The sequence below is a fragment of the Hypanus sabinus genome, chromosome 19 (assembly GCF_030144855.1).
Source record: "Hypanus sabinus isolate sHypSab1 chromosome 19, sHypSab1.hap1, whole genome shotgun sequence".
NCBI classification, from domain to species: Eukaryota; Metazoa; Chordata; class Chondrichthyes; order Myliobatiformes; family Dasyatidae; genus Hypanus; species Hypanus sabinus.
This window is the reverse complement of record NC_082724.1, coordinates 76049765-76077511: the sequence shown is the minus strand read 5'-3', so window position 1 is coordinate 76077511 and position 27747 is coordinate 76049765. Positions and strand designations below refer to the sequence as shown.

The following is a 27747-nucleotide window of genomic DNA, read 5'->3' as shown; positions in this document are numbered from 1 at the left end:
CATAGTGAAGGTCAGTGCAAATTTGGCAGTTTTAGTAGCTTGGTGAGGTCACTTTTGTCTTCTGTCCTATTCTAGAGTCCGTTACTTTACTTAGTATGTTGAATGTGCCATAGGGTGTTGTACAAGTCATAGTCTACTACTTCAGGACCTTGAGTTCACTCTTGTGGAATAGAACTGATTGTCTTCATTATTGCATAATCTCCATTATGAACCAGTGACCCTAGCCCGGGGGTCGGCAACCCGCGGCTCCGGAGCCACATGTGGCTCTTTTACGTCTGTGCTGCGGCTCCCTGTTGCTTTGGGAAATAATTGGTTGTGGCGACCCTTTTCCTGGCACATCCGAACCGACTCACAATAAGATAGCCTACGGGGGTTTGCGAGCACAGAGCTTTGAGCCTCTGCGCCATGGGGGGCGGGGGGGCAGGTTGAGGGAGGCTTAAAAGTGAGGCTGAAGATTTCGAATAAAGTTTTTTTCCTTCGACTGCAGTTACCGACTCCGTGTCGTAATTTTAGCGCTGCGTGTAGCACACCGCTACATGGTCAGTATTAAATTAATATGTATTTTATGTTAGTTTGTTAGTTTTTGAAATGTAAATCTAAATTTGAAGATTATGGTGATCTTGTACAATCTAAATAAGACGTTGTGGCGACCCATTTGCTGACACATCCGAACCGGCTCACAATTAGCCAGCGTTCAGGCTAAGGGAGATAGCCTACGGGGGTTTGTGAGTACGTGTCTTTTGCAGCATCCGCGCCCATGGGGGGCGGGTTGAGGGAGGCTTAAAAGCAAGGCTGTTTAGTTCGAATAAAGCTATCTTTGACTGCAGTTTACTGACTGCGTGTAGCAACCGCTACAACGTGTTTTTATCGCTGGCTGTCCAGAGGGGAGGTGCTGAAACGCTTTGTCGCGCGTCTGGAAGAAGTGAAAACTTTCCTGGGCAGCAAAGGGCTCAACTTTCCTGAGCTGGAACAGCCAGAGTGGCTGGAAAAGCTACACTTCATGGTAGACATGACAGCGCACCTGAACACGCTGAACACAGCTCTTCAACGGGGTAAGGACGTACAGCCCTGCACATGTTGGAGGATGTTTTGCATTCGAGCGCAAGTTGACGTTGCTTGCCAGAGATTTACAGAAAGGCACATTGTCTCACTTCCCCAATTTGAGAGAGTTCAAACAAGGTCACGACATGATAAATTCGGAGTATTTACATTCTGCAATCATCGCAATGCAAACATCATTTGGGAAACGCTTCTGTGAGTTCAGAGAGGAAAAAAACACATTATCCTTCCCGGTCACTCCCCTAAGCATCGATCCATCCCTACTGAATACGACTGCATTGTCAGGTGTGAGTCAACCTGAACAAGGATGATAAATATTTTAATTGCGTATTATTTTACGTATATTCATATGTTTTCATTGTTCAGTGAAATAGTCCTTTTATTTTTCTGGTTGACAGCTGGCTGACGTTATTTTTGGTTTGCTGCTGGCGGCAAATTTAAGTTTGGCGTTTTTCATAAATACAAGAAGGACTCAAATAGACGTTGAGTATTTTACTTAAAAGTAACCTTCAACCCAACGTCTTTTTTTCGGAGTTCAAAATGTTTTTGTTGCATGCAGAAATGTAATTTCGTTTTCTCTGCAGGAGTTCATCAATTTCATAAATGCAACACATTATAGTTTATTTATACATAGCATAAAGGCAAAACAAAACGTTGTATGCAGTGTTATTTCATTTTAAATGTCAAACGGGTTTTGCGGCTCCCAGTGTTTTCTTTTCTGTGGGAAACGGGTCCAAGTGGCTCTTTCAGTGGTAAAGGTTGCTGACCCCTGCCCTAGCCCAACCAGTTTTTTTCTTGTTATTCACTGTTGGATAAAGAATTTGATTAGTGGAATTCAAATTGAACATAGTGAAATTGATTTTCAGGGTTCAGACAATCTCAGGAGGTTTGCTGTAAGAGAGACCACAGCCAGTGTTAAAAAGAGAGAGGAGATACTTTCTAATTTTGGGAGCTGCCTTAACAACAAAGTTAGGCAAATGCCTGAACCATGTCTTCTCCATGTTTTGTTGGAGAGACATTGTTGATCCTGAATTAGAATTGTAGTAATGAATATTTTGACAGGGTTAGTAGGTTTTAAGCAGTATTTCCACACTTGGGTCAGTCCCAGCACTGTCCTACAACCACTGTGCTGGCCCTGAGCCCCAGCACCTCAGTGTTGAGTGGCTGCAGCCCTCACAGGCAGGAGGAACATAGCTGGATTGGAGCCTGGCTGAGCACCAGCAGCGACGTCACTGATGTATTTTTCTGTGAAGTGCAACAATGATACCTCCTAGTTTGGATTCAATCTGTGCTCTCCTTCTTGTGAGCACATCCTGTGCCCTTCGTGAGGTGCCAGTGTAAGCAGTACCAGTCAGAGCAACAGTTTAGACTGCACTGGAGAAAGAGGAGTGTACAGAGGGATGTTAAAGGTAAGCTCTTTACAAAGAAAGTAGTGGGTGCACGGCATGCCCTATCGTGGGCAGTGGTAGAGACAGACACATTAGGGACATTTAAGAAACTCTTAGATAGGTACATGGATGATAGAAAAATGGAGGGCCATGCAAGAAGGAAGGGCTAGGTTGATCTCAGAGCAGCACAACACTGTGGACCAAAGGGCCTGCACTGTGGTGTAAGTCCTATCTTCTATTAACAAGCAGGTGTATAGTAGTGTCTGGTGTGTACAAGAGTGCGATCATGAGCGTGAGAGTAAGAGTGTGAGAGACAGACAGAGGGACAGAGTCTGGCACACTTAATTTAGCACCTTGTTTGAAATTTAAAATAAAACAGGTAATATATAACTGTAAATATAAATCAAGCTCATAATTTCAGTTGTGTAGGAATTTAGCAAATAGCATTGTTCTGTATCTATACGCTGTATTAATGCATTTTGGTTCAGATTACAGTCTGAAAAATGTGTTTTTCCACTGGTTTCAACATAGAACCATAGAACATTACAGCACAGAAACAGGCCTTTTGGCCCTTCTTGGCTGTGCCGAACCATTTTTCTGCCTAGTCCCACTGACCTGCACCTGGGCCATATCCCTCCAAACCCCTCTCATCCATATACCTGTCCAAGTTTTTCTTAAATGTCAAAGGTGAGCCCACATTTACCACTTCATCTGGCAGCTCATTCCACACTCCCACCACTCTCTGTGTGAAGAAGCCCCCCCCACCATGTTCCCTTTAAACTTTTCCCCCTTCACCCTTAACCCATGACCTCCGGTTTCTTTCTCCCCTAGCCTCAGTGGAAAAAGCCTGCTTGCATTCACTCTATCTATACCCATCATAATTTTATATACCTCTATCAAATCACCCCTCATTCTCCTACACTCCAGGGAATAAAGTCCTAACCTATTCAACCTTTCTCTGTAACTCAGTTTCTCAAGTCCCGGCAACATCCTTGTAAACCTTCTCTGCACCCTTTCAACCTTATTAATATCCTTCCTGTAATTTGGTGACCAAAACTGTATACAATACTCCAAATTTGATCTCACCAATGTCTTATACAACCTCATCATTACATTCCAACTCCTATACTCAATACTTTGATTTATAAAGGCCAATGTACCAAAAGCTCTCTTTACTACTCTATCTACCTGTGACGACACTTTTAGGGAATTATGTATCTGTACTCCCAGATCCCTCTGTTCTACTGCATTCCTCAGTGTCCTAACGTTTACCTTGTATGTTCTACCTTGGTTTGTCCTTCCGAAGTGCAACACCTCACACTTGTCCGCATTAAACTCCATCTGCCATTTTTCAGCCCATTCCTCCAACTGGTCCAAATCCTCTGCAAGCTTTGAAAACCTTCCTCACTGTCCACTACACCTCCAATCTTTGTATCATCAGCAAATTTGCTGATCCAATTTGCCACATTATCATCCAGATCATTGATATAGATGACAAATAACAATGGACTCAGCACTGATCCCTGTGGCACACCACTAGTCACAGGCCTCCACGCAGAGAAGCAATCCTCCACTACCACTCTCTGGCTTCTCCCATTGAGCCAATGTCCAATCCAATTTACTACCTCTCCATGTATACCTAGTGACTGAATCTTCCTAACGAACCTCCCATGCAGGACCTTGTCAAAGGCCTTACTGAAGTCCATGTAGACAACATCCACTTCCCTTCATCCCTTCATCCACTTTCCTGGTAACTTCCTTGAAAAACTCTAATAGATTGGTTAAACATGACCTACCACGCACAAAGCCATGTGGACTTTTTCTAATAAGTCCCTGTCTATTCAAATACTTGTAGATCCTATCCCTTAGTATTCCTTCCAATAATTTACCTACTACCGATGTCAAACTTACCAGCCTATAATTTCCCGGCTTACTTTTTGAGCCTTTTTTAAACAGCAGAACTACATGAACTCCAATCCTCCGGCACCTGACCCATAGATATTGGCATTTTAAATATTTCTGCCAGGGCCCCTGCAATTTCAACACTAGTCTCCTTCAAGTTCCAAGGGAATACCCTGTCAGGTCCTGGGGATTTATCTACTCTGATTTACCTCAAGACAACAAGCATCTCCTCCTCTTCAATCTGTATAAGTTCCATGATCTCCCTACTTGTTTGCCTTGTTTCCATAGACTCCATTCCAGTTTCCTTAGTAAATACAGATGCAAAAAAACCATTTAATATCTCTCCTATTTCTTTTGGTTCCATACATAGCTGACCACTCTGATCTTCAAGAGGACCAATTTTATCCCTTACTATCCTTTTGCTCTTAATATACCTGTAGAAGCTCTTTGGATTATCCTTCACCCTGACTGCCAAAGCAACCTCATGTCTTCTTTTAGCCCTCCTGATTTCTTTCTTAGGTATTTTCTTACTCTTTTTATACTCCTCAAGCATCTTATTTCCTCCCTGTTGCCTATACATGTCATATATCTCTCTCTTTTTCTTTATCAGAGTTCCAGTATCCCTAGAGAACCAAGGTTCCTTATCCTTATTCACTTTGCCTTTAATCCTGACAGGAACACACAAACTCTGCACTCTCAAAATTTCTCCTTTGAAGGCCTCCCACTTACCAATCACATCCTTGCCAGAGAACAACCTGTCCCAATCTACGCTTTTTAGATCCTTTGTCATTTCTTCAAATTTGGCGTCAAATTTGGAAACATCTGCCGCTTGCACATGTTTGCCAAAAAGCCAATGAAACTCTAGCAGAATGCTTCAGGGCTTGAGCACAACTCAGGGCCGACAGCCTTTTAATAATAATTCTTTCAGTTTGTGATGTTCTCTCAGCTCGTCAGCAAGTTGCTGCACTGAGGCACATTTCTGGATTAACCTTTGTGTGTAGTTAAATTGAGTAATCCATTTAAAATTGTATAATTACTTCACAGAGAAGATTTGAAAGCACAGACCCTAACATGGTGAAGAACATCTTAGAGCTAACACTGGCACTATTTTAATAACTGTTAAACATACATCCATTCATTCATTCAATATCTACAGTATTGTGCTAGGGTGCCTAATACTTTTACACAGTTCTGTGGTAACTTTATGTATTGTGTTGTACTGCTGTTGCAAAAAACAACGAATTTCATGACATATTGGGTTATGATAAACCTGATTCTGATATAGGTTGGTTTCTGTTCTGACTGAGAGTGGGAGGGGGGCAGGGAGAGGGGAATCCTGGTTGGAAAAGGGGGAAGGGAGAGGGGAGGGAGTGGGAAGCACCTGAGAAACATTTTGTAATGATCAATAAACCAATTGTTTGGAATCAAATGAACTTTCATGGTGTCTCAGGGCAGGTTATGACTGCACCTGCACTACCCCCTACCCCAGTACTCCTCTGCCACCTGTCCCGTGGTGCCCCACCCTCACACACACACACCCCTAAGACATGCACAGTACTGTATGTAGGTAGTTGGCCTTGAACATTGGCAGACCATAAAACCATACTGTCACCATCTTCCTGTATTTCAACTGTGACTACTTCAAAGCTTCACCATTGTCAAAAGGACACTGCGATATTTACCTGAGGCTGCACAGAGTGTCTTATGTACACATTTCCTTCAATGGGTTTCAATTGTATTCGCTACAGCTCCAAGATCGAAAGACACTAGAGATAACAGTTAGGTACAGCAGCTACTAACACTCATGTGAGTAGTAAAACTAGAACTGTAGGAGTTCCAGCAGATTTCTTTTCTCACTGCTGCTGGTTCAATTCATCTTCCTCTCTTTACACTCAGTTACGATCAATGAGCATTTACTCCTCTCCCTTAATTAGCACAGAAGACCACTGAGGTAACTGTACTCTCCACTCCACATTAGCCAGTTCACTTGTGCTCTCCATCCTCTCCCTCTCCACAACATTAAAGAGTTACTTTCTCACTTTTCATGAAAAATTATTGTTTCTCTTTCCACAGAAGCTGCCACATCTCCTGAGCATCCCAAGCATGCTTCGTTTCCACTAACGTTGGAAGGAAGTTGGACAAGCAACAACTCGAAAAGCAAACATTGTATTGAACTGAAAACATCTGGGATTTTACAGGGAAGCAGGTTTGTGTCAACAAGCTCAAAAAAGGTAGATTCCAAGCAGCACAGCAGAAAATTCACCCCTAACACGAGAGATCCTGCAGGCACTGGAAATCCACAGAACATACACAACATGCTGGAGAAACTCAGCAGGTTAGGCAGCATCTATGGAAGGGTACAAGAAATCAACATTTCAGGCCAAAACCCTTCATCAGAATTGGAAAGGAAGGGGAAGATGCCAGAATAAAGAAGGGAAAGAGTACATGCTTGCAGGTGATAAGTGAAGCCCGGAGAGGCGGAAGGTGGTGGGTGGGGGAGGAGGGAGAAAGTAAGAAGCTTGGAGGTGACTGACGGAGGAGTTAAAGTGCTGAAGATGGAGGAATCTGTTAAGAGGGGAGAATGAACCATAGGTGAAAGGGAAGGAGGAGTGGCATCAGAGGAGCCATTACAACTTGGGGCACCAGAATTCAGAGTTCAGTTCTGATGGCACCTGTGTGGAGTTTGTACATCTTCCCTGTAAACTAGTGGGTTTCTTCAGGGTGCTCCTGTTTCCTGCCACATAACAAAGACATACTCTCATGAGCTTTGTGGGCTTCTGTGGCTTGCTGTAGAGAGTTGGGTTTCTCGAACACATGTATTTAATAAGAGTTATTAAACCCTTATGCTCTCTGTTTAATCTTGTCAAGTTAATTGTGACTGGTTCTACATTCTACAATTATTTAAAGTGGACTCTTGCTTGGCGCTCTTGGTAGAGTTCTTGTATAAGTGTTTGCTTTGTAGTGTTGCTTAGTTGTGCCTCTGGTGCTCTGTTGGTATTCCTCTGTATAACCGCCTGGTTCCATCTCTTCATGGAAATCTGCCATTCCTCTGCACCTAGAACCAGGGCTCACCGTGACAGAATTTGCTGTTCCCCAGCACCCTAGTTCAGCCATAGCCAGTGCGTACCGTGACACATACTGGTTAGCAGGTTAGTTGGTTATTGTAAATTTTCCTGCAGATTGGGCTTGGGTTGCTGAATGATGTGGCTCGTTGGGCTGGAAGGGCCTGTTCTGCACTGTACCTCTAAATAAGTAAGTAAATAAACAAATGCAGCCCTATTGTCAGGGTGGTCTGCAAATGACTTTGCAACTCATAGGAGACCTGTTGTGTTCAGTTGTTCTCCAATCTTAGCAATTTATTTGCAAATGCTTCATCACTACATTAGGAGATGTCATCAGTGCACTGTGGTGTGTCCTCTGAATGCTTGGCCTTTATATACTGATCAATCAGCTGATTGGACATCATGACGGAAGCTCAATTGTGATGTGGAGAGGAAATCTCATCGCTAATTGGCTGTGTGGAGAACTTTGTGCATTGTGGTCAGAACTTTGCATTGGCTTAAAGCCAGCTGATGTTCATGGATTTTTGTGTTTTCTCACAGTCTGGCTGACAGAACACTTGCTGCAGTCCTGCATTGCATTTTGTAGACCACATTGGTACTCTGCTCAATGTTGCTCTTGGCTTTGTGTGATCAAAGTTCTATGTTCTTGGAGCTGTTACCATCACTGAATTGCCCTCACTGATGTAAATATCTTGTATATATTATTTTTTTTACAAAGAAATCTTAACTCCAGAAGTGTGTGTTTTCAACTCATTGCTCCTTCCAATACCTAGAGCTTCTTATGGCCTACTAGCACCTAGTGTAGTACTAGGTAATTTGATTTTCTCAGAAAGAATGTGGCGATCAGTCACATGAGATAAGACCAGCACTACACAGGTGTTACAGCAACGTTGAGAAGAATGCTTTGCAGACCAAACTAATGAACCAGGCTTTTAGACAAGACCAGAGTGGTCTACACAATCCAAAGCAAGATTGCAGCAAATATTTCATTAACCTAACTTGGAGAAAGCTATCCACCAAAATCCATGAACATCAACTGGCTGTAAAGCAGAATGACCAACTCTCCCATAAAAATCGTGAGGGACACAAAATACACTGAGCATTAGTGAAAGCCATGGTGCCAGCAAACAGACAGCTTGCAAGAGAATTTCTAGAGGTGTGGTTTTCCATGAACAATTCTATAAACAAACACAAACCTTGCTCCTACTTATGAGCCAATGCAGGCAAAGTTCCTGACCACAATGCACAAAGTTTGCCGTACAGCCAATCAGTAACAAACTTTCCTCCCAAAATCACATTTGAGTTTACGAAATGATGTCCAATCAGCTGATTGAGAAGTATATAAAGACCAAGCATTTGGAGGACAAACCACAGATGATGTCTCCTCACATGATGATGAAACACTTGCAAGTAAATTGCCCAGATAAGAGAACAACTCAATCCTACCATCAACCACCTGAGCTCCACATCTTCTGAATTATTTCACAGGAGACTGCTGCCAGACAAGTCTTGCCTGGGTAAATCCCTCCCACCATTGAGCACATCTACCTGGAGTGCAGTCGCACAAAAGCACCATCCATCATCAAGGACCCCCACCAACCAGGCCATGCTCTCTTCTTGCTGCTGCCTCAGGAAGGAGGTACAGAGGCCTCAGGACCTTATTACACTTCAGTCATAGGGCTCTGGAACCAAAGAGGTTAACTTCACTCAACTTTGCTCTTCACAGCACTGAGCTGTTTCTACAACCTGTGGACTCACTTTCAAGGACTCTTCATCTCAAGTTCTCAATATTTATTGCTTATTTATTAATTTTTTTCTGTTTGTATTTGCAATTTGTTTCTTTGCACATTGTCTTGTTGGGTGTGAATCTATTTGGTTTGTTGTACTTTCTCTGAATGCCTGCAAGAAAATGAATCTCAGGGTTGTATATAGTGACAAATATGTTCTTTGATAATAAATTAGTTTGAGCTTTGAACAGATTGCTGTAGAAGGATTAATCAAGTAATTCTCAAGTTGCTTAGTGCTTCTCAGAGTCTGAATTTTTTTTAGCGAGCTTGGCTGAATCCTGAATAAAAGAACAGGGATAGTTACTGTGTCTCCGAGATACCCTCATTCATACCACTCTTTCAGTTGCCGGTAACTCTGAACAGACTCCCACTACTAAAGCTTCAGAAAGGCAGGAAGGTTGCTGAAGTATTTCAGTTTAAAGCTTGCACTCACTAACTGAATATTATAAGAAAAACACAGCCAGATTTGAACGACATCATAATCAAGGCTATCACAGGCATATAATCATAAGGACTGGCTCTGAAACATGATCAAAATAGTTTTTTTCAAGAGAAGTCAATAAATGACTTTCTGAAATTCAACATTTAAGTGGGCTATCATAAGCATCCTCCTATAATCAAGGGGCATCTGATTTTTAAAGAACAAATACACAGTTTATAAGCAATGTATATTCCTTATAGGCAAAAAAAATTTTTTTAAAACCTCCATACACATTCCAGGAATTCATCCTCCACAGTACTATAGCTAATTTAATTTGACCATTTTATATATATATAGACTGAAGTCACCTGTGATTACTGTAGAACTCTTGTTAAAATCATCCTTAATATTTGGTTTTCCACTATTCTCTAGTAAGGAATAGCCCCTTCAATGAAAAAGTAAAAATATAATTTGTTAGAGTTAATCTGGATCTCTTACAGATTTGGGATAGGAGAAATTCCATCTGCCCCTATCCTCATCCCTCATCAGCATTCAGGGCCTCAACCAGTCCTGGAGAATGAGCTGATACTTCGCCCTCAATTCTGTCAGAGTCATTTATTGTATCAGGTGCTCCTGGTACAGCCTGACATAGACGGGAGAGTGTTTTGTGAAATACCTTCACTCCAGCCATCACAAAAGGTGAAATCTCCAGTTCCTATTCCAACACATTGGTCCCTGGCCTCCTCCAATGCTACAATGCAGCCACACTCAAGTTGCAGGTGCAACATCTCATATTCTTTTGGGGTAGCGTCCAACCTGGTAGCATAAGCAATAATTTCTCTAACTTCTGGTAATTTCTCCACCTCCCACATCTCTCCTTTTCCATTTTCCATTCTTGTTCCCTTCTCACTCCTTCTCTTTTCCTCATAAACCTCTTCTGGAGCTCCTCCGACTTCCCTTTCTTTCTTGGTCCACCGGCATTCTTATCATATTCCTTCTTCTTCAACTCTTTACCTCTTTCACCAATCATCCTTTGCCCTTTCTCCCTCACCTGTGGTCTCACCTATCACCTACCAGCTTGTACTCCTTCCCCTCCCCCACCTTCTCATTCTGGCTTTTGCCCCTTTCCTTTCCACTCCTGATGAACGGTCTCAGCCTGAAATGTTGACTGTTTATTTCCCCTCCATAGCTCGACTTGCTAAGTTCCTCCAGTAGTTTGTGTGTTGCTCAAGATAAAGTATATTGGTGAATGAGAAAACAGCAGAGAAATTAGACAAATAATTTGTGCCTGGCTTCACAAAAGCAAAGAAAGAAAACGTCTTGAAAATAGTAATGGATTACAGACCCAGACTAAATGAGGAGCTCAAAGAGTTTACCATTAATTAACCACCAGCAGTGGAAATGGTAAAGGTGATAAATTGTCCAGACTAAATGATCTTCATCTTTAAATTTTCAGATGGTAGAGAGATGGGTAGTGAACGTCCTGGTTACAACCAAGGCTCTGCCAGGCTGTGGCATCAGACTGGCAATCAAGCTCGTGAGTATGCACGCTCCAGCCAATTAGTGTGAGACCATTGTGGTGGTATTCAATTCCCTTCCTCTCGTTTCAGGCTTGTTTAGACTTAACCAAAACCACAGCAATGTCAATGCTCCCTGCTTACCATTGTCCTGATCTGGGAAAGAAGACTATTGTTTAGATTGATGCTGTTAAAGAGCATTATTTTTTAGTATCCTGCTATACTGCAGAGCCACTGTATCAGCATTAGCTTTAGTTTGAAAGTTGTAGTTAATGGCCTGTTGGCCTAATATTTATTCTTTTTCCTATTAAAAGTCAGTGAACTGCTGATACGCCTCACTGTCTCTCTCTCTTGGTACTCGGGCCATAAATGCACACCTCGTCTCAGCCATCTTCTTAAGTTTCAGTGATTCTTGAATGCCTTCCATAGATGGAAGATAGAACATAGAACCAGATGATTTAAAAAAAATAGGAGTGAGAAACAGAGAGCTAGACAACAGTTAGCTTGATATCGACATATTATGGACATTTGGATATAGAACCACCCTTACAGAATTCACTGTCCAGCTCATTGATCTGTCCATAAGACATAGGAGCAGAATTAGGCCAATCGACCCATCGAGGATGATTTATTATCCCTCCCAACCTTATTCTCCTGCTTTTCCCTATAACCTTTGATGTCCTGACTAATCGAGCACCTATCAACCTCAGCTTTAAGTATACTTAATGACTTAGCCTTCACAGCCATCTGTGGCAATGAATTCCACAGATTCATCTTCTCTGGCTAACGAAATTCTTCCTCATCTCTTTTCTAATAGATGTCCCTGTGCCCTCTGATCCTAATCTTCCCCCACCATAGGAAACACCCTCTCCATCTAGGTCTTCCAAAATTTGATATATTTTAATAAGATTCCCCTTCATTCTTTGAAACTCCAGTGAGTACAGGCCCAGAGCCATCAAACACACCTCATGTAAAACCCTTTCTTTCCAGGAATCATTTTTGTGAACCTCCTCTGGATTGTCTCCAATGTCAGCACACCCTCCCTTAGACAAGGGGCCCAAAACTGCTCACAATATTCCAAGTGCAGTCTGACCAGTGGCTTTTAAATCCTCAGCATCACATTGTTGCTCTTGTATTCTAGTCTTCTCAAAATGAATGCTAACATTACATTTACCTTCATTGCCTCCAATTCAACCTGCAAGTTAACTATTAGGGAATCCTGCGTGAGAACTCCCAAGTCGCTTTGGATAAGAACTCCTGGGTGATGCTCTCTTTCTCAGCTTGGTAATGATACCAAACTCAGTGGCACTGCGGTCTCTGGGGAGGATGCAGAGAAAGCTGAGGGGTACAGATACCTAATGTCAATGAACAGGGACATTAAAGATGGAAGATAATGTGAAAACACTGAGGTCACCTTTTTTTGATGGGAAGTATTCTTTAAGGGGTGAGACCCTGCAGGAGTTTGGGGTCAGGGGTTCAATACCAAAGATCAATCAGAAGTACTGCAGTGAAATCCTGCAGACCGAAGGCCCGCAGGCCTGTCCTGCAGCTGGAGTTCTGTCCGTGCGCGTGGGTAGGTGCGAGGGAGGAAGGGGTATTGTTTTGCCGCAAGAATGTGTGGTGACACTTGCGGCTTTTCCCCGTACATCCTTAGGTTGTGTTAATTGTTAAAGGAAATGACACATTTGACTGTATTGTTTCGATGTACCTGTGATAAATAAATGAATCTGAATCAGAATGCATGTATATCTGAAAAGCCGACGCTCAAAGGAGCACAGGTGCCCTTCTACATAAATCACTTAAATTAAAATGCAGGTGCATCAAACAATTAGGAAGCCATAGAGAAGGTCGGCCTTTTTAGCAAGAGGATCAGAGTAACATGAGTAGAGACATCTTGCTTTAATTACTTAGACCCCTGGCGAGAGTGCATCTGGAATTTTGTTCACAGGTCTGGTCGCAGCATCTTATAAGGATAAACTTGCAATAAGGGAATATTGGTTCCTGATGGCAGATTTGTTTGTTATATAAGGAGACATTCTGCAGACTGGGCCTATACTCCCTAAAAATTTAGAAAAATCAAAAGTGATTCTTACAGGTTAGATGTGGAGACAATGTTTCCATCGGCTGGAGTGTCTAAAGCCAGGTGTCACGGTCTCAAAACAATTGCGGCCCTCTGTTGGTCGGGGATGATCATGGATACCGCAGCCTAGCTGTCACAGGTAAGCCAGCATGCAACCCAGGGCCAGTACGATATGAGGAGCAAGCAGCAGGCTCCCCCTCTCCACACAGCGCTGAATCCGAAGGAACAGCAGGGACTGATACAGTCTGGCCCCAGCTGCATCGCATGCTGCCTGTAAGGATTTTGTACATTCTCTTCGTGACCGTGTGAGTGCTCCGGTTTCCCCCCACATTCCAAAGACGTACCCTTGGTAGACTAGTTGGTCATTGTAAATTATCCCATAGTTAGGCTAGGATTAAATTTGGGCATTGCTGGACGGTGCGGCTCGAGGGACGAGGAGGCTTACTCCTTGTCGTATATCTATAAATAAAGGAGTTGCCAATCAGCGTTGAACTCAACACAGGACTGTATTGAGGACACCAGCTACAGATTTTTCCTTAGGGTTTACTCCCAAAATCTTCCACAAGTGGGTGCAAGGCAACAGAATTTTCCGATCAGGGTCCTCCTTCTCCAACAACTGTAACAACCTTAAGGAATCTCTAAAAATAAAGAGTTGGACATTCAGGACAAACTTGAGGAAGAAATTTCAAAGACAGTAATTAATCTTTGGAATTAACCCAAGAACATTATGGAGGTTCAGTCACTCAGTATATTCAATACACAGATTGACAGGTCTTTCGTTAGGAGTATATTAGAGTGGGAAATCGGGGGAGTGAGGTGAAAGCCTTGATCTTATTAAGTAGCTGAGAAAGTACAAGGGGCTGAATGGCCTAACGTAATGTGTCGTTGGAGACTCTTCAGCTAATCATGCGCATACTAGCTCTTTAAAGAAAGCTATCAAGTAATGTCCACTTTCTTTGTCTTTTCTAATACAAACTTTGTAGATCTAAGATTTGTAGATTTATTTTCTGTCAAGTTTGTGTCTAACTTACTTTTAAAAGTAAAAACTATTCCTTGTTACAGCCAAGGCAAGCCAAACTATAACAATCTATTGCATAACATCCCTCTGCCCACCGCTTCTTTAGCTAATTATAGAGGATTAGGTTGTAGGTTAATGTAGCATTAGAGTTATTGACCAAAACAGATAAAAGGCCAAAATGTAAGAGCGTGGTTCCAATATGGACCTCTTCAACCTGCCGGTCTCAAGCCCCCGTTCCTCCTGATCGTCCCAAGTGTCTGCTGATACCTCTTATTCTCTTATTATTCTCTTATATCTCCTATTCTACTGCGATTTGTCTGCTGATTAGGTGATGTGTTTGCCCAAATGAGATAAACGCTGGAAACACTCAGCAGGTCAGGCAACATCTGTGGAAGGAGAAGGACAACTTACTGTATACTTCAGGTCACCCCGGAACATTACACATATTTTTCTTTCTGCAGAAGCTCCCTGACTCGTTGAATATTTCCAGCATTTTCTATTTTTTTTAATTTCACATTTTCAGTTTTGTTTAACATGCATTGGCCCAGCTGCTGATTGACAGGAAACAAACATAGGCATATTCTGCTGCAGAAGTCCTCTGCATACCTGCGAGGAATTGAATACTAAGACTTTTTCAGCTGCAATTATAAACCTCACTGTCACAAATAAGCAGTTGGGGCAATCACTAACAAACACCTTTCCCAAGCACTGCAATGTATTCTCAGAAAATCATCCAGAATCAGAATTTCTAGGAAGTTCAATAGACTCAAAGCTCCCATCAGACAGTATATGGCAACCAAACTCCCAACAGACAGGAAGCTAATGATCCCATGAACAAAACACAAACTGTTGAAAGAATTCAGCAGGTCAGGCAGCATCTATGGAGAGAACTCTCTGACCTGTTGAGTTTCTCCAGCAGTTTGTGTTTTGGCTCCAGATTCCAGTTTCTGCAGTCTCTCATGTCTCCAATAATGCCACCAACTTCATTATAAACAGGATTCTTAGACACACATTGTAAATGATATTAGCAGATGACACATCTCACCACAGCCCATTTCCCCAGGCACAGCAATACAATTAATATTCAGAGACACCTCATTGTCCATGTATTCCCATCACAACATTTTAGCAAGTATTTAGAGGCTGACTTATCACCAGTATCAACAACACCATCGATTCTTAGACAACTTCAACAGAATTCCAAAGTAGAACATGAAATCCAGTGGTCCAAAAGAATATGGCTAGAGTTCTTTGGAACTGCGTAGAAATGGGATGTCCAAGCAGTATGCGCAGCCAGTATCACCAGCTCTACGTTACAGACAACATCCATCAATACTGCATTCTGAGTCGTCCTCCCAACCAAGAGAGTTTACCCCAGTTACTGCAATAATATCCGTGTGAACACTGGTAGAACAGTCTAGCACAGGAACAGGCCCTGCAGCCAAACCAAGTAAATTAATCAAGTGGCCAACTAAACTAATCCCTTATGTCTATATCATTGCATTTGCCTCACGTTCATGTACCTATCTAAATGTCTTACAAGTCCCTCATGAATCTGCCTTCCTTTGTGTGCACAGAGAATGCATCATATCTAACATTCCAACACAACAAGCACCCCAAACCCCTACAAATAACCAGTAGTACAACACCAGCAGTACTGCCTTGAATCCATTACCACATAATATCCACAATCCCATGTTATGCCAATCCAAGATGCACTGCTATGGCCAGTATTCTAATACAATGAATTGTACTCAGTATTCCCAAAGCTGCAGTACCATCAGCATTCCCAGGTACTGAGTAACAATGATCCATTCCCACTTCTTATCTCAAAGCATTGCATCATAACAAATATTGAAAGCCCCCACCACTGGTTCATTACTTCCTGTCAGTCACCTTATGTACAGCCCAGCAACACTTTATGGACGTACAATAAATCTACTGCATGTATTGTATGTAACCTACCTTATGTATATTTATTTATTTATTTACAGATACAGCGTGTAATAAGTCCTTCTGGCCCTTTGCACTGCACCACTCCAGCACCACTGATTTAATCCTAGCTAATTATGGGACAATTCACAATGACCAATTCACCTACTAACCGGCAAACACAAGGAAATCTGCAGATGCTGGAAATTCAAACAACACACACAAAATAGTCAACATTGCTTCTCCTTATAGATGCTGCCTGGCCTGCTGTGTTCCACCAGCATTTTGCACCTACTAACCAGTATGTCTTTGGACAGTGGGAGGAAACCAGAGCACCCAGAGGAAACACACATGGCCATGGAGAGAACATACAAACTCCTTACCTTTTGTGATATTTTTTTGTGCTGCATCTCATCTGGAGTAACAATTATTTTGTTCTCCTTTACACTTGTATGCAGGGAATGACATTAAACCACGTCACGATAGCATAGCGGTTTGTGGAACAGCTCAGCGTGGCAGAGCTCAGAATACAGTGCTGGCATCCTCCGCATTTACATAGTCTCCCATGGACTGCCTAGTTTGCCCTGGATGCTCCAGGTTCCTCCCACAGACCAATTGGTAATTGCCCTGTGATTAGGTTAGGGTTAAATAGCGTGTCGTCAGGGGTTGCTAGGACAGGCTGCTCGAAGGGCTGGAAGGGCCAATTCACGCTGTATCTCTAAATAAAATAAATACATAAACAACTTTGAATCTTGAATCTTTAGATTTTGAAACCCAGATGCAGTTTGAAGCCACAACTCTTCCATACTGCAGCAGAACCAGTGTCCCTGCACATTGCCACAGAACCAATATCCCCAGACACTGCTGCATTACGGGTTTCTCAAGACATTGCAGTTTAATGAACTTCTCCATCGTCAGGATCTCCACTAACAGTAAGGAGGTGCAGGAGCCTGAAGACAGGAACTCAACATTTTAAGATCAGCTTCTTCCCCTCTGCCATCAGATTTCTGAAAGGCCCATGAATACTATCCCACTAATTTTCTCTCTTTTGCACTTTTTTATATATATTTCTTCTTGCAACTTTTAGTAATATTTGATCTACTGCTACCGCAAAACAAAAAAAATTCACTACATATAAACCTGATTCTTATAACCAGTATTCAGAGGGAAACAACAGGTCACATCATAATTAGTGTACACAAATTTTGCAACAAAGGTGGTTTTCATGGGATATACAGCATAAACAATATAGTTGGATAATGTAACATAATCTGTATTAACAGGCCACACAATATAACCATATTCACATGGACAACAGCACGACTAAGAGATACTGTGACATAACCAGTACATTTGGGTACTGCAATCTAACTAGTGTTCACAGCATGATCAAGATTCACAGGGACAGTGACATCCCAGACTCTGAGTTATAACCAGCATCAGAAACACTATTCATATTCACAGGCTCAACACTATAACCAGGGTACATGGAACTGCATTGAGCTTGGTGCTCCTCAGATAGTCCTGTCTACCCGTGTTGCTGTTTTCACGGAACAATAGACCTATACCCATGGACTCTCTGTTCATCAATGCTCTGACAGGCATCGTCATTCATTAGGCACATCCTTCTCTGGTTTAACTTACCAAAATGAATCACTTTATACTTGTTATTCCTTTGCCCACTTTCAATATTGATCAAGATCCAAATGCTATTCTTCACTGTCTGCTATCTACCATCAGTTTTGGTGTCATCTGCAAACTTAGAAATCATGACACCTACATTAAAATTTCAAAGTACATTTATTACCAAAGTACGTGTCTATATACAAGCTTGAAATTCATAGTCCTGCAGGTAGACACAATAGCATCCACTAAAAACCTAATGTGCAAGCAAAAGAACAAAACGTGCAAATAATACAATACAGTAAACAAATAACACACAAACATGAATTGCAGAGTCCCCGAACGCGAATCCACAGCCACAGAGCCAGTTCAGTGCTACAGCCGGTCCAGGAGACCAATGGCTACAGGCCACAGCCACAGAACCAGTTCAGCACTGAGGCGAGTAAAACTTCTCGATGTAGCTGAACACAGGTTCGTCCTTCGCCTTCAGCCTTGTTGCCTTGCTCATTTTCATCTGGGTCTGTGCTTAAATAGGCTAAACATTGCTTTATTTTCCACTCTTGGGGCTGGGACCCGCCATTTTGATCGGGCCCGAAGTTTCAATCATTAATATGTTAGTGATCTGTATTCATTCTCATCCAGATCACTAACATATGACAAACTACAGGGGATCTAGCACTAATCCCTGTGGAACATCACTAATCACAATCTCCCCCCCACCACCACTCTCTTTCCACCAAATCAAATTTATATCCAATCGGGTGGCTCACCCCTAACCCCATGTGTTCCAACCTTGTCTAATACTTCTGCTGAAGTCCATGGAGACAACATCTACTACTCTGCCCTCATCAATCTTCTCTGCCACCTCTTCAAAATCTTCAGTCAAATTTGTGTGACATGATTTCCCATGCACAAAGCCATGGTGATGATCCTTAATCACTTTTTCTAAATGCAACTAACTCCTTCCTTTCTTTCTTTATTTATTTATTTAGAGTGATGCTGTTACAGCTCTGGGCATTCGAGTTCAGAGTTCATTCCCAGCATCCTCTGTAAGCAAGTTTGTATGTTCCTTTCTGTGTGCACTAGGGTTTCCTCCGGGCTCTCCGTTTCTTCCCACCACCCTAAAATGTACTGGTTAGTAGGTTAATTGGTTATTGTAAATAGTTGTGTGTTGAGGCAAGGGTTAAATCAGTGGGTTGCCGGGCGATGCTACTCGAAGGGCTTGTTCTGTGCTGAATCTCTCTAAATAAAAAGCTAACTCCTTTCTCTCAAATCCTTCTAGTAGCTTTTCCACCGCTGATGTACAGCTCATCAGCCTGCAGTGCCTGACCTTCTTATATAGATATTCCAGTATATCAATATTCCAAAGCAGGGCTCTCAAACCAGTACCAACAGGATATACAGCACAATAAATAGTACTCACAGCTTTGTAACACATCCAGTATCCTCAGGCAGTACATCACAACCAGTATTTACTTAACAATCATTAATACCAATATCCCCAGGCATCGCATTATAACTAGTATTAAGAGGCATAATCAGTTTTAACAGGTAATGTTTTTTTCAGCAATATTCCCAAACATAGCATTCAACGACATTGTCAGTACCCTCATTATAAGAAATACATCATAAGCAGTATTTCTAGACATATCATTGTAAACTGTATTCCAGGAAATACTTTTTTCAGGGAATATGTATAAAGATACCACAGACTTCACACTTGCAGACTGCAATTGCATCCACCTCAAATGAAATTATATGTGAACACAGTGGATTCCAGTTAACTGGGCCAGCAATTAATCAGGGCAGCTGCTTATTTTGTACAATTCATGCAGAACAGAAAGTAATCATGAAAATAGATGGGATTCCTTTCGTTTATCTGTGGGACACTTTGCTGCTTAATTGGGGCAGGAGACTGCTGTCCAACAGTTACTAACTAGCATTTGTCATGTGTACTTGTGTGGTCGTTAGACACTACATCATGCTAAAAGTAAACAGTTTTCAAATAATTTTGCCACTAATCTCAGCCCCTGCACTTATTCCTGCAAACGGCCAGGGTGCTACATCTACCCATTCACCTCCTCCGTTACCACCATTCAGGGTCCCAAACAGTTTTTCCAGGTGAGGCAACATTACACCCGCAAATCTGCTGGGGCCATCTATTGTGTCCACTGAATCCAATGTGGCTTCCTCTATGTTGGTGAGACCCATTGTAAGTTGGGGAATCACTCCGTTGAGCCTCTCTGCTCCAGTCGTCTAAAGCAGAACTTCCTGGTGGCCAAACATTAGAACTCCGATTCCTGTTCCCATTCCGATATGTCAGCCCATGTCCTCCTCTTGTGCCATGATGAAGCCACTCTCAGGGTGGAGGTGCAACACCTTATATTCCCTCTGAGTAACCTCAAACTCGATGGCATGAATATCGATTTTGCCTTCTGGTAATGTTTTCCCTTCCTCTCCCCTCTTTCTCTATTCCTCACACTGGCCTTTTACCCCTTCTCACCTGCCTAACAATTCCTGCTGGGTCTCCTCCTCCTTCCCTTTCTCCTACGGTCCATCCTCCTCTTCTACCAGATTCCTTCATCTCAAACCCTTTACCTTTCCCTCCCACCCAGCTTCACCTATCACCTTCCGGCTAGCCTTCTCCTCCCTCCACCTTTTTATTCTGGCATCTTCTCTCTTCCTTTCCAGTCCTGAAGAAGGATCTCAGCCCAAAATATTTGCTTACGTAGATGCTCCCTGACCTGCAATTTCCTCCAGCATTTTGTGTGTGTGCTATGGATTTCCAGCATCTGCAGACTTTTTCCTGTTTGTGGTTTGTAAATAGTGTCAGATACACGTACTTACATTCAAAAAGCAGTGATTTTGTCACTTTATTGTTGGTGAGAAATAAGCAGTAAGACAATTCCGAACTGCTCTGTTCACTGTGGTTTTAAGCGTTCAGGCTTTGGAGATGCCAGAAACGGCAGGAGTGAAAATGAAACCATTTCACTACTTCAACAAGGTAGGAACTACAAAAAAATCTGAAGGTACTGACAATTATCTTGAATGTTACAATCAAAATTAAGATTTGGAGTATGGAATAGTCGGTAGCCTTGTTATGAAGGCAGTCCACCACCTACACGAGGTGTTTGCACTGATTTTTTTCATTTACAGTCAATCGAAAGAATGAAGCAGTGACCATTGAATTCCTTCATCAATACTGCCTAGGATCTATAAATAATGCCTTGTTTTATAGTATGGTAGTAGTGTTGATAGTGTTCTAATTTGTTCTGTATTTTATTTAAATGTATAATTTGTTACCAGTTGTACCTTTTTAACTATAAAACTTTGAAAAATTGGGGTGGTAGCTAAATTGGGCCAAATTGTACTGGTCCCGATGTGTCCCAATAATTGGAATCTTCTGTATTTAAAATTAATGAAAAAATTCCACATATCATGGCATCACTCACGTTAATAATTTCTCTACACGACTGCCTGGCGATCCAATGATTTCTCCCAGAGTGACAAAAATCTGACCAAGGAAATCCTGAAAAAAGAATTGTGGCATTAAGTATCAGGTTAAATGCATTAAGTGGCATTTGCCATCATTTCATTGGTACACATATTCCAAATTTAAACCATCATCATGACAAGTTATATCAAATATAATTTCAAATATAACCCTATAATCTTAGAAAACAGAAGATGTATTAGAATATCATCAGTCATAACGCTACATAATGATTATAGTGGCGAATGAACTGTAGGAGAGAAATTCAACACCATTCAACATATTATGTTGCAGCACTGCACTTTCTCAGGTATGTTATGTAAGACACTTTGGTATCAGTTTGACTCCCTGAACCAGAAAGTAAGTATATTTATGGTAATGTGATTCTTAAAGAAGAAAACACAGTAATAAAGAGATTTATGAAATATTTCTAAAGTCAATTATAATTACAGTATCAGGGAAAGCCTTTCAGCAGTGCTGACAGGAAAAATCATCTCCAATGAAGTATGTCTACACATGCAGAATCCTCCCAGTCTCCACCCTGCTAACAGGAGTTACCTGCCACTCATTTCCAGTTTACTGCCTGCAGCCTATTTAAACCCACCTCTCAGCCACAGACTTTGTTCACTCATACAAACCAGCCAGCCTCAACCAGTTGCTCCTAGCCTGCAGTTACCTTGTTGCCTTGTTGTGTTAAATACCTGTTCTCTCTTGTTCTGTGGCCCCTTGTGGCTTGAAAGCTTGCAATTTATTAAAATATTGTTTACTGCTAAAATCATCTCCACTGCTCTGCACTTTGGTCAAGCATCCTCTACATTTCCTGACATTATGCTTTTTAATGTACTTTAAACTTTAATTATTTATTTTTACATTATACTTTAACATTATGCACTATATATATTACATTGTAGACATCTATTAAGGCAAGTTGTACATTTAATGGAACAACTGTGTAATTTAAAAAAAATCCATGATTCTGTGGTGAAAAGGTTGCATCCAACCATGACTTGTGATAGTTCCTAACAGTGGGAAAAGATGTGGTTGGTTGGGAGAATGGTAGGGAACGCTGCAGAAAAAAATACCATGCAATGGGTCAATGCACAAAACATTCAGAAAGTAAGTGAAGATCACAGAATATAGAGTGGGGGTGGCGGTGCTGTTTCTTGGAGGGGAGTGGGTTTATCGAAGAGTGGTAATGAAGGAACCCATGTTTGGCAGAAGACTTACTTTAGTGGACACCGAGTGAACGAGCCCTGATATTATTGGAGTATAAAAGTTGCAACTTGCTATTTGCTAGAGAATGAAATCTTAGGAATGTAGAAGACAATGGTGTGTTAAGAGGAAGCTAAGAGATGTAAATTATGTAATCTGAGTTTGCTATTTGCTATGCATGTACACAATTTAGCAGGAGAATGAAATATTAAGAATGTAGAAGACAATGTTGTGTTAATGAGAGGTAGCTAAGAGATGTAGATTAGAACATGATTAAGTCAATGGGTAGAAACAATAGTGGCAGATGTAGGTGTGGTACACAACTGTAGACCGATTGCATATGCTAATGCAACTAAACCAGGAGATTGCTATAAAACATGCTATGTCCAAAGATCGGTGGGCAATCAGCGACTAGCTCAATGACTGTTTCAGCTTTGATTTGCAAATTAAAGTTTAACCCTTCTTGAAGAATCTTCTGCATCTCCTAATCATTTGTGGGGCACGAGAAACCACGACAATATCCCTGTAAGACTATCATTGAAAACATCATTTTGCTGCACAATCCAACAACACTATGATTCCACTTTGCACTGCAAAAGACTTTGTTTTTTTGTTCCAATAGTGTTCTTTCTTGTATAATTTAGTGTGAATTATGCTTAATTTAAACTCAGTGATTACTTCAATAGTTATCTCCTGTACCTAATAAAGTGGCTACTGAGAGTTTGTGAATGGTCTTCTGCTGCTGTAGCCCATCCACTTCAAGGTTCAACATGTTGTGCATTGAAAGAAGCTCTTCTGCACACACTATTGTGACATGTGTTTATATGAGTTACTGTCACCACCCATTGGATGTTTTTTTTTGTTTTTTCTCTATCATTCTCTGTAAACACTAATGTGTGAAAATTCCAGGCGATCAGCAGATTCCAAGGTACTCAAACCATCCGTCTGGTGCCAACCATCATTCCCCATTTGAACAATTGAACCTTTTGACTATGTCTGCATGTTTCATGCTTCTATAGCATGCAGTTGCTGCCAAATGATGGTTTGATTAGATATTTGCATTGATGAGCAGCTGTACAGGTGTACGGTACCTAAAAAAGTGGTTGCCGTGTAGGTTATTCTTGTTTTGTATCTGCTGTTATGTGCTTGTGATGCTGCTACAAGCAAGTTTTTCATCATAACTCAGCATACATGCACTTGTGCTTATGATAATGAACTCAACTTTGACTTTACAAGCAGGGAGATTTCCAAAGGCCTGGAAATCTTGGACCAACATCAAATTTTCAAGTAGCACCTGCTTTTCAAGAGCAGAACACAAGATCCCATGATTTGCAAAGAGCTGGTTGGGATCAGGTTTAGAATTACAAAATAGTTATAAGACCATAAGACTTAAGAACAGAATCAGGCCATCTTGCCCATCGAAGCTGCTCCGCCATTCAATCATAGCTGATCTTTCTTCTTCTCTCCTCTTGGATGGGCGGGGTCCGTGCCAGGCAAAAAGCAAAATCTAGCCAGCCGGCTCTCCCGACCATTCTGCTCTCCAATGTCCGCTCCATGGACAAGAAATTGGACTACGTCCGACTCCAACGAAATACTCGGCAGGAGTACAGAGTCTGCTGTGCGTACGTTTTTATAGAGACATGGCTCACTGATGGGATTTCGGACACTGCCATTCACTCGCCTTGTTTTGAGCGGACAAGGACGCAGCTCTCTCCAGTAAGACTCGCAGTGGTGGTGTGTGTATTTACATCACCACAGAATGGTGTAGGAACTCTGTGCTGGTTTCCAGATACTGCTCATCACTAGTGGAGTTTGTGGCTGTTAGATGCAGACCATTTTATTTGCCGCGGGAATTCACCACTGTCCTCATTGTCAGTGTCTACATTCCCCCCAACGCTAATGCTAAGGAGGCGCTCTATGAACTGTACGGGGCTATTAGCGAACTGCAGAACGCACACCCTGATGGACTGTTTATTGTCGCTGGAGATTTTAACCACGCAAACCTGAAGTCAGTGCTCCCCAAATTCCATCAGTGTGTGGATTTTGCAACGAGGGGGGAGAACGTGTTGGACCTGGTTTACAGAAGCATTCCCGATGCGTACTGGGCAGATCCCTGCCCCCACCTTGGATACTCAGACCACATCTCTGTTATGCTAATCCCAGTATACAGACCGCTCGTCAGGCACTCCAGACCAGTTCAGAAGCAGGTGAAAACCTGGCCAGCAGGACCCATCTCTGCTCTTCAAGACTGCCTTGAGCACACTGACTGGCACATGTTCAGGGAGGCTGCAACCGATGGTGACTCTACCAACTTAGAGGAGTACACAGCATCAGTGACTAGTTACATCAGCAAGTGCATTGATGATGTTACTCTGTCCAAGACCATCACTATACACGCCAACCAGAAGCCGTGGATGACCGCGGAGGTGGATGCGCTGCTGAGGACCCGTGACTCCGCCTTCAGAGCAGGCGACAAGGCAGCTCTAACAGCACCAAGGGCCAAACTATCCTGGGCCATCAGAGGGGCAAAGCGTGCACTCACCCAGTTAATCCACAGCCACTTCCAGGACAGCGGCGACACGCGGCGCATGTGGAAGGGCATCCAGGACATCACCAATTACAAGACAACATCATCTGACTGTGTGCGTGATGCCTCCCTCCCAAATGCGCTGAATAACTTCTACGCCCGGTTTGAGGCAGAAAATGACGTGGTGACGAGGAAGTCCACTTCTCCTGCGAATGACCAGGTGCTGTGTCTCACCATGGCTGATGTGAGAAGAACCCTGAGCAGGGTTAATCCACGGAGGGCTGCTGGACCAGACAATATTCCTGGTAGAGTGCTCAGAGGATGTGCAGACCAGCTAGCAGATGTTCTCACTGACATCTTCAACATCTCCCTGAGCAGCGCCACTGTTCCAATGTGCTTCAAGGCCGCCACCATCGTCCCTGTGCTGAAGAAATCTTCAGTGTCCTGCCTAAATGACTACTGTCCCATTGCACTCATATCCATTATCATGAAGTGTTTTGAGAGGCTCGTCATGAGGCACATCAAGACCCTGCTGCCCCCCTCACTGGACCCCCTGCAGTGTGTGTACCGTCCCAACCGCTCAACAGATGACACCATTGCCACCACCCTCCACCTGGCCCTAACCCACCTGGACAAAAAAAACACGTACATTCGGATGCTGTTCATAGACTTCAGTTCAGCATTCAACACAATCGTCCCTCAGAAACTGATTGGAAAGCTGAGCCTACTGGGCCTGAACACCTCCCTCTGTAACTGGATCCTAGACTTCCTGACTGGGAGACCTCAGTCAGTCCGGATCGGGAGCAGCATCTCCAACACCATCACACTGAGCATGGGGGCTCCCCAGGGCTGTGTGCTCGGTCCACTGCTGTTCACTCTGCTGACCCACGACTGTGCTGCAACACACAGCTCGAACCATATCATCAAGTTCGCCGATGACATGACCATGGTGGGTATCATCAGCAAGAATGACGAGTCAGCTTACAGAGAGGAGGCGCAGTGGCTAACGGACTGGTGCAGAGCCAACAACCTGTCTTTGAATGTGAACAAAACAAAGATGGCTGTTGACTTCAGGAGGGCACGGAGCAACCACTCTCTGCTGAACATCGATGGCTCCTCGGTAGAAATCTTTAAGAGCACCAAATTTCTTGGTGTTCACCTGGCGGAGAATCTCACCTGGTCCCTCAACACCAGCTCCATAGCAAAGAAAGCCCAGCAGCGTCTCTACTTTCTGTGAAAGTTGAGGAAGGTCAATCTCCCACCCCCCCCATCCTCATCACATTCTACAGCAGTTGTATTGAGAGCATCCTGAGCAGCTGCATCACTGCCTGGTTTGGAAATTGCACCATCTTGGTTTGCAAGACCCTGCAGCAGATAGTGAGGTCAGCTGAGAAGATCATCTGGGTCTCTCTTCCTGCCATTATGGACAATTACACTACACGCTACATCCGCAAAGCAAACACCATTATGAATGACCCCACACACCCCTCATACAATCTCTTCTCCCTCCTGCCGTCTGGGAAAAGGCACCAAAGCATTCAGACTCTTATGACCAGACTATGTAACAGTTTCTTCCCCCAAGCTATCAGACTCTTCAATACCCAGAGCCTGGACTGACACCTTACTGCCCTATTGACTTTATGCAGTCCTGGGTAGGTCTGTAATCTAGTGTAGTTTTTTTCTGTGTTTTTTTTTACGTAGTTCAGTCTAGTTTTTGTACTGTGTCATGCATCACTGAGCCAATAGGTTGGTCCTGGACTTATTTCCACTTGGCATAATTTACTTATTATTATTTAATTATTTATGGTTTTATATTGCTATATTTCTACACTATTCTTGGTTGGTGTGACTGTAACGAAACCCAATATCCCTCGTGATCAATAAAGTATGTCTGTCTGTCTGTCAACACCATGGTCCTGAAAGAACGTCGTCTCATTTTTACTATGTACTGTACCAGCAATTACGGTCGAAATGACAATAAAAGTGACTTGACTTGACTTTCAACCCCATTTCCTGGCCTCCCTGTAATCTTTGATGCCATGTCCAATTAAGAACCTAACTATCTCTGCCTTAAATATACCCAATGACCTGGCCTCCACAGCTGCATGTGACAACAAATTCCACAAATCACCACCCTCTAGCTAAAGAAATTTCTCCGCAACTCTGATTTGAAAGGGTGCCCCTCTATCCTGAGGTTGTACCTCTTGTCCTAGACTCTCCCACCATGGGAAACATCCTTTCCACATCTACTCTGTCTAGGCCTTTCAACAATTGAAAGGTTTCAATGAGATCCCCCCCTCACCCTTCTGAATTCCAGTGAGTACAGACCCAGAGGCATCAAACGTTCCTCATATGATAATCATTCCATTCCTGGAATCATCCTTGTGAACCTCCTCTGGACCCTCTCCAATGCCAGCACATCTTTTCTAAGATGAGGGGCCCAACATGTTAACTAGACTCAAGGTGAGGCCTCACCAGTGCCTTCTAAAGTCTCAGCATCACATCCCTGCTCTTGAATTCTAGACCCCTTGAAATGAATGCTAACATGGCATTTGCCTTCCTCACCACCGACTCACCTGCAAGTTAACCTTCAGGCTGTTCCGCAAAAGGACCCCCCGATGCCTCTGCATCTCAGTTTCCTGGATTTTCTCCCCATTTAGAAAATAATCCACACATTTTTTTCTACCATCAAATTGCATGACCATGCATTTTCCAACATTGTATTT

The 27747-nt window shown here is 42.7% G+C and overlaps 1 protein-coding gene across 1 annotated transcript in view; it reads right to left on the bottom strand.

Moving 5' to 3' along the window:
• Positions 1-27747, bottom strand: part of LOC132378073 (copine-9-like) — a 643860-nt gene that overhangs the window by 324713 nt on the left and 291400 nt on the right. Inside the window, exon 6 of the mRNA XM_059944788.1 lies at positions 21242-21318. Within this exon, the coding sequence (XP_059800771.1) occupies positions 21242-21318 (77 nt within the window). The remainder of the gene's footprint in view (positions 1-21241; positions 21319-27747) is intronic.